At 36.2% G+C, this 6,889-nt stretch overlaps 1 protein-coding gene across 1 annotated transcript; it reads left to right on the plus strand.

Annotated features, from left to right (window-relative positions):
* The first annotated feature begins 931 nt into the window (after window positions 1-931).
* LOC118343699 (monooxygenase 2-like) lies at window positions 932-3,428 on the plus strand. Its single transcript, XM_035695675.1, has 5 exons — window positions 932-1,193; window positions 1,444-1,509; window positions 1,649-1,826; window positions 1,962-2,190; window positions 2,378-3,428. Exons 1-5 carry the CDS (start codon window positions 976-978, stop codon window positions 2,956-2,958), a joined length of 1,272 nt encoding a protein of 423 aa, XP_035551568.1. The 5' UTR covers window positions 932-975; the 3' UTR covers window positions 2,959-3,428.
* The last annotated feature ends 3,461 nt before the right edge of the window (window positions 3,429-6,889 follow it).

A 6,889-nucleotide genomic window follows, 5' to 3' on the forward strand; every position in this document is an offset into this window, starting at 1 on the left:
GATTTGGCATCAAATAGAGCTGCCGACGGTTTTCATGTTTGACCAAGTACTTAATAAAAATAAAAGAATATTTTGAGTATCATTTTTAGCAATTAAATGTATTTAACTAAAGACAAAACCTTAGTCAGTTAAAATTCATATTTACAAAGAAATATTAATTGAAAAGCTAGGCATGGTGTATCAAAAGGCCATACGCTAACCTTTTTATATATATAATTGCTTAATTTGCTTCTGCACTCGATTTGGTGCATTCAATCATGAATTTTCATTTTTATTTAAGTTGGTATTTGTGGATTAATATTTCTTAAAATTCTTTGGATCCAAAGCTAACTTGAATATTTATGTCGTTTGAGTTTTATTGGCCTCGTTTGTATTCGTAATACATCTCAACCTACCTCAATTTATCTCATCTCATCATTATAATTTTTTTAAATTCTCACACAAAATATAATAAACAATTCAACTTTTTCAAATTTCAAAATAACTTTTCTAAATTTCTACACAAAATATAATAAATAATTCAACTTTTATTCTACTATTCACAAATCATCTTAATCTATCTCTGAATCCAAACCACTTAAAAATCAGCATTTAATTTTTAACTTTTTCTTAATTCAACGCATTATTCAAAAAGATAAAAAAAAATGTTGGAAACTGCAACAACAACAACAAAGATTTTATAATAAAAATATAATTTCACAAATTGATATAGTTTCATTTATTTCGTTAGATCTGTTTTATAATAAAAATAATTTTATAATTTAATAAATTACATTAAATCACTTTTATTTATAAGATTATTTTTATATTTTTTTTTTATGATTAAAGTATTCATAATATCTAGATATTAACACATTGGGATTGGTATCGAATACATGATATATCTATATATATATATATAGAACAGCATCCAGACATCCAAGTCCACATGCATAATTCACAGAAAAACAGACAGACAGACAGACAGACACAGAGATGGAAGAACAGGATGTGGTGATAGTGGGAGGAGGTATAGCAGGTTTGGCAACAGCGGTAGCTTTGAAGAGAGTAGGGGTTGGAGCGTTGGTGTTAGAGAAATCCGAAGGGTTAAGAGCGACAGGCACATCCTTGGGTCTTGCCCCAAATGCTTGGCTTGCCCTTCATGCCCTCGGCGTAGGCTCCAAGCTCACCGCTACTTCTACCCCCCTCACTAAGTAATTTCGTAAAACCTTCATTTTTTTTCTTTCCATTTCAAACATTTGTATTTTCAATTTTATTTCGTCTGGGACTTTTAGTAAATTCTTCCGTGGATGTATGGAATTTTGGGTGATTTTTTCTATCTGGCATGCTAGAATGGAAATAATGAATGGTTTCAAGGGTGCTCTGTATGACGAGAGACATGCACGTACAGTTTGTGTACATATATATCCACTTTTCAATTTTCCACTCTTTTTGTTATTGTAGGTTGAAGATAACAAATCTTGGTACTGGAGCAATTCAAGAGGCCTATTTCCCTGCCAATTCTTTCAAGTTTGCTACATGAACCCTATCTTTAATGTTCTTGCCACATGATTTTGTTGTTTTCTTTTTCATTTAGATCCATCTTCTCACATCCCCAACTTCAACAGGCGTTTTCTTTATACTGAACGCACAGTCTGTGGTTATGCAGGGGTCAACATGGAGTTAGAGTAGTACATCGTAAAGCCTTACTGGAAGCTCTGGCAGAAGAAGTGCCAATTGACTCCATCCGTTTCTCTTCTAAGCTCAAGTCCATTGAAAACCAAACACAAGAAGGTTCATCCTTTGCTATCATTCATATGGAGGATGGAGCTAGCATCAAAGCAAAGGTAAATAGGAATGAAATGTAATAGGCTCATGTTGAAGCCCACTTCTCAATATGTACAATAATCCTATTTTGATTCTACATCTTCTTTGAAATGCTTTGATGTTAAAATTTCGTTTTTCCATTCTGAATATGGCAGGCTCTTATAGGCTGTGATGGGGTACACTCGGTTGTGGCACGTTGGTTAGGACTCAGTGCGCCTGTCAACTCCGGCCGCTGGGCAGTCCGTGGATTGGCTGTATTTCCCGATGGCCATGGATTGAGCTATGAATTCCAACAATTTGTAACAATCGGCAAAAGGGCTGGTTTCGCTCCTCTCAATGATAAGGAGATCTACTGGTTTCTCGTCTGCAAATTTTCCTCAAAAGGTTTGCCTTTTTTCCCTACCATATATATGTATAATGTATGTATGTGCAAGTCAAGTAGGCTACCCCACCTTTTAAGCGAAAGAAGCCTACACTTCGTGGATACCAATATATTTTATTATTGCAGCAAGATCTATAGCTCTTTAACACTTATAAATGACAAAAAAGTGGAAATCTTTTTTCATTCCAGGAGAAGATCACATCGCACATGACCCCGAGATGATAAAAAGAGAAGTTACTGACAATCTTGCAAAGGATTTTCCCCCATTGTACTTGAGGGTTGTACAGCATTCAGATATCTCTACTCTTACATGGGCTCCACTGATGTTTAGGTTTCCATGGGACCTGATATTCGGAAACTTGAGCAAAGGGAATGTTACGGTGGCAGGTGATGCCATGCATCCTATGACACCAGACCTAGGACAAGGTGGTTGCGCTGCATTGGAAGATGCCGTTGTTTTAGGTAGACACATTGGAAACTCAATTATCCGAAACAAAAGACTTGTTGCTGGAGATCCATTGGCTGGAGCCTTGGAAAGATATACCAAGGAAAGGAGGTGGCGTGCCGCTACCTTGATCACGGGCTCGTATCTATCAGGGTGGGTACAACAAGATGGATCTGGATGGTGGATGAAATTCTTCAGGGATGTGATTTTCTATAGGCTTCTCTTCACTAGAATATTTAATTTTATACAGTATGATTGTGGGGAGCTGCCCTGTGTTTCATCAAATTATTGTTCTGAATTGGAGAACCGAAGTAAGAGCGAGTAGACAGAATCCCAGCTTGTTGGGCTATTTGTCCTATGGTCTGCTTGTTAAAGTCTTTTTTTTTTTTTGCAAGTTACTAAAGATATATTAAAACATAAAGAGTCTGATAGATAATTGGAGTTCCAGAAACTAAAGAAACTACTTAGATAGAGGTGGGCCTTTCCAATGTGGAATTGCGGTAAGGATGTTGGAATTTGGATTAAGGGGATGTTTCCGAAAGTTTGCGTTGCCGCTGCCCATTGCGCTAGGTTATGCGCGCATCGATTTTTTGATCGATGAATTTTTCTTACTATCCATTCTTTGAATGAGTTTAAATGGTGTCTGATGTCATTTATGATGAAACTCAAAATCCATTCTTGAACAGGAGAGGAATTTGAAATTGCTTAGATGGTCACTTTTGAATCTCCTTCTAGCACTATTTTTTCCACCTTTAGTCTTTTAGCTTCCTTGATGGCCATAAGAGCTGCAGTTGCTTCTCCTTGATTTGGATTGACATTATTAATAAAGTCTGATTTGACAAATAATACTTCTCCATTATCTTTCTAGCAAATGGATGCAAGGATGGATCCTTCTTTACGAATCGCCATTATCCAATCAGAATGTTTTTTGCTGTCCAAGCTCTTGAATGCTGTGTATAGGTTTTGAAGCCTGATTCTACATAGACATGGATAAAGGGAGCAAATTGCTTGTGTTCCACGTTATTTCTAAAGAACTAGAGATTGTCCATTGCAATGATGGCAAAGATTTGGAATTCTTGATGTTCCTCCTTCGGAATCTTGAGATTAATCAATGGATTAAGAATATTGTCAATCCAGATGAAAATAGGTTGAATAGCAAAGAGAGCTATATCTATGGGCCATTTGGACTATCTCCATACTACTCTGGAATAGATATAACATAGAAAAAGATGATGGGTATTTTCTGGTTTGGTATTGCACAAAGGACACCTAACATAATCTTCTTCCAGATGGATGACTGAATTAATGAGGACTTTTGTAGGAAGAAGACTGTGACTGATTTTATAGAGGAACAATTTGAATCTATCCTAAAGTTTGAATTTCCAAAGGTTCTTCCAATTAATGGACTGATTTGTGGGTATTATTGAACCAGTTTCATCGACAAGGGTTGCATGGGCTGATTTGACAGAGAAGGCTCCAGAGGAATGGTGGATCCATTTAATCATATCAGGGATAAGGTGGAAATTGTGGTTGGCCAAAGGGATTTTTTGGATTTCTCTTGAGGTATTTTCAGAGAAGATGGCATTTAAAAGTAAAGTATTCCAGCGCCTTAATTCTTCGAGGATAAGCTCAGAAACTAGTATGGTATGGTCAATTGTATGATAATTTGGATTTGGAAGTGGAATATGGGATGGAAGGGTTGGAATCCTATGATCAATCCAAACTCTTGTGGAGACTCCATTATTAATCTAAAAATAGATGCTTTTTTTTTATTAAGTCTCTTTGTTTTAAGATGTTTTTCCAGAACCAAGAATTAGTTGCCTTCGGAGATACTTCTAGGAAAGAATTATGTTTAAGGTATTTCTTTGACATAGCTTCTTTCCATAGACTGTTGGAACCATTAATGAAAGACCATGCGACTTTAGACACAAGAGCAGAATTGAAAATGGTGGTTTGTTTGAGGCTAAGTCTACCCATGGATTTTGGTAGGCATATAGATTTCCATGATTTAGGGGTAAATTTATTCTTTTGAAGATCCTCAAATCCCCACCAAAATCTTCTGAAAAGGGTATCAATCCTTTTTGCCATGAACCTTGGGAACAACATTAAGGACATGACATAGGAGGGAATTGAACTACAACGACTCTTATCAAGATAGTTTTAAAGGCTTGAGAGAGAATTTTAGTTTTCCAACCTTGAAGTTTTGTTTGAATCCTTCCAATGATTTCTGTAAAGAAATTTTTCTTATCAATCCCACTTAAGAGAGGTAATCCCAAATATTTAGAATTAGGGGGAGAGAGTCTGAACTCAAAAGAATTTTTAACAATGTTTATAGCGTCCATGGTGATATTCCTACTAAAGTGAAGGGATGATTTTTTCTGGTTAATACTTTGCCCAGACCAAGAATTATAAGTATCAATGCAATCTTCAAACGCTTGTACAGTTTGGATTGAAGCAGAAACAAAGAGAAATAAATCATCCGCAAATAGAATGTGAGAGATGGAAGGTCCATTCCTTGACAATTTGATGCCCTTTAAAAGGTTAAGGTTTTCCTTTTTGCAATGAGTCTAGAGAGCACTTCAGTCCCTAAGACAAAATGGAATGGAGATAGAGGATCTCATTGTCTTAAACCCCTAGAAGGTTGAAAGAATCCGTGGGGAGACCCATTAATAATGATCGAATAGGATACTATTGATATGCACTCTTTGATCCAATTGATCCACTGATTTTTTAAACCAGCTTGGTAAAGGACAACAAAAAGGAATGACCATTATTTGGAATCAAAGGCTTTGGCCATATCAATTTTTATAGCCGTGGAACCAATTCTGTTTTTCCTTTTTTTCATTAAAAGGAAGATTTCTTGAGCGAGAATTGTATTTTCTTGGATGATCCGACCCGGGAAGAAAGCAGATTGACATGGAGATATGATGTTTGAAAGAATGGATTTAAGTCTATTAGCAAGAATTTTTGCTATAATCTTATAGCAAACATTAGAGAGGCTAATAGGTCTAAACTAACTGACATCATTTGGATTATCAACTTTGGGAATCAAAACGAGGTTGGTATGATTGAGTTCTTTGAGAAGTTTTCCATGGATGAAGAAACTCTTGACAATAGCAATCAGGTCCTTTTATATAATTTCCTAGGAAGTTTTATAGAATAATCCAGTAAAACCATCAGGACTAGAGGCCTTCGAAGAAGGAAGTTATCTGACAACTAGGGTGATTTCCTCATCAATGGGAATTTTGCACAAGAAATCATTCTCGGTATCAGTAACCTTCCTAGGGAATAAGTGTTCCAATCCTACCTGGGGGGCAGGATTTGAGGAGGTGAAAGTATTTTTGAAGTGATCTTGGATTTTTTTCAATGATAACCGAGTGATTAGAAGTCCATTGGTTTCTGCCTAATTTGAGACACTCAATGTTGTTTCTTCTACGTATGATAGAAGTTGAGGCATGAAAGAATTTTGTGTTCAAATCAATGGTAGTGAGCCAAGTAACCCTGGATTTCTGCCTCCATAAACTCTTTTCCCTTAAAAGCAACTCATTCAGATTTTCTCGCAAATCAAACTCTGACAAATTAGAAGAAGAGGTGAAGTCTTGCCCTTGTATAGAAGAAAGAGCTTTTGATAGATTTTTTATTTGGGTTTGAATATGCCCAAAGCATTTTAGATTCCAGGCTCTAAGAGCTTTTTTTGTAAATTTGAGCTTTTTTGGAAGAATGAATGAAGGGGTCCCAATAAATTGAGAATTCCAAGCTTTTTTATGGTCTTAAAGATTGACGGATCACGAAGTCAGAATTCTTCAAATTTAAAAGATTTAGAGAACTGGTTTCTATTGGAGGTATCCAGGAGAATAGGAGCACGGTCGGAAGTGATTCTATTGAGGGTAGAAATGGTTGCTTGGGGGAAGAGATCAACCCAAGATAGGTTTGCAATTCCCCTATCAAGTCTCTCCTTGATCAAATTATGCCCCTGTCTATTATTGGACTAGGTATACTTTGGTCCAATGGAACCTAGATCAATAAAGTCAAATCTATTCATAAATAATTGAAGGCCTTTCGGATTAGAAGCTTGGGCAAAATGTTTACCACCTAGCTTTTCTGATTGGGACAAAATTGAATTGAAATCTCCCACTACCAGGGAAGGTCTAGAGAAGGATTCTATTAAAAGGCTAAAATGATCTCAAAATTTCTTTTTTTTGCTAGCAGGGACAGGACAATATACTAAGTTTAAGAGCCAAGGTTTGTGGATGAGA

Source organism: Juglans regia, chromosome 1, assembly GCF_001411555.2.
Source record: "Juglans regia cultivar Chandler chromosome 1, Walnut 2.0, whole genome shotgun sequence".
Classification (NCBI taxonomy): domain Eukaryota; kingdom Viridiplantae; phylum Streptophyta; class Magnoliopsida; order Fagales; family Juglandaceae; genus Juglans; species Juglans regia.

Excerpts from the sequence above, each read along its gene's own strand:
- LOC118343699 (XM_035695675.1), top strand. The coding sequence starts at position 976 with ATGGAAGAACAGGATGTGGTGATAGTGGGAGGAGGTATAGCAGGTTTG. Across the intron at positions 1,194-1,443 it reads ACTTCTACCCCCCTCACTAA|GTTGAAGATAACAAATCTTG; the intron begins GTAATTTCGTAA and ends TTGTTATTGTAG. Across the intron at positions 1,510-1,648 it reads TTCCCTGCCAATTCTTTCAA|GGGTCAACATGGAGTTAGAG; the intron begins GTTTGCTACATG and ends GTGGTTATGCAG.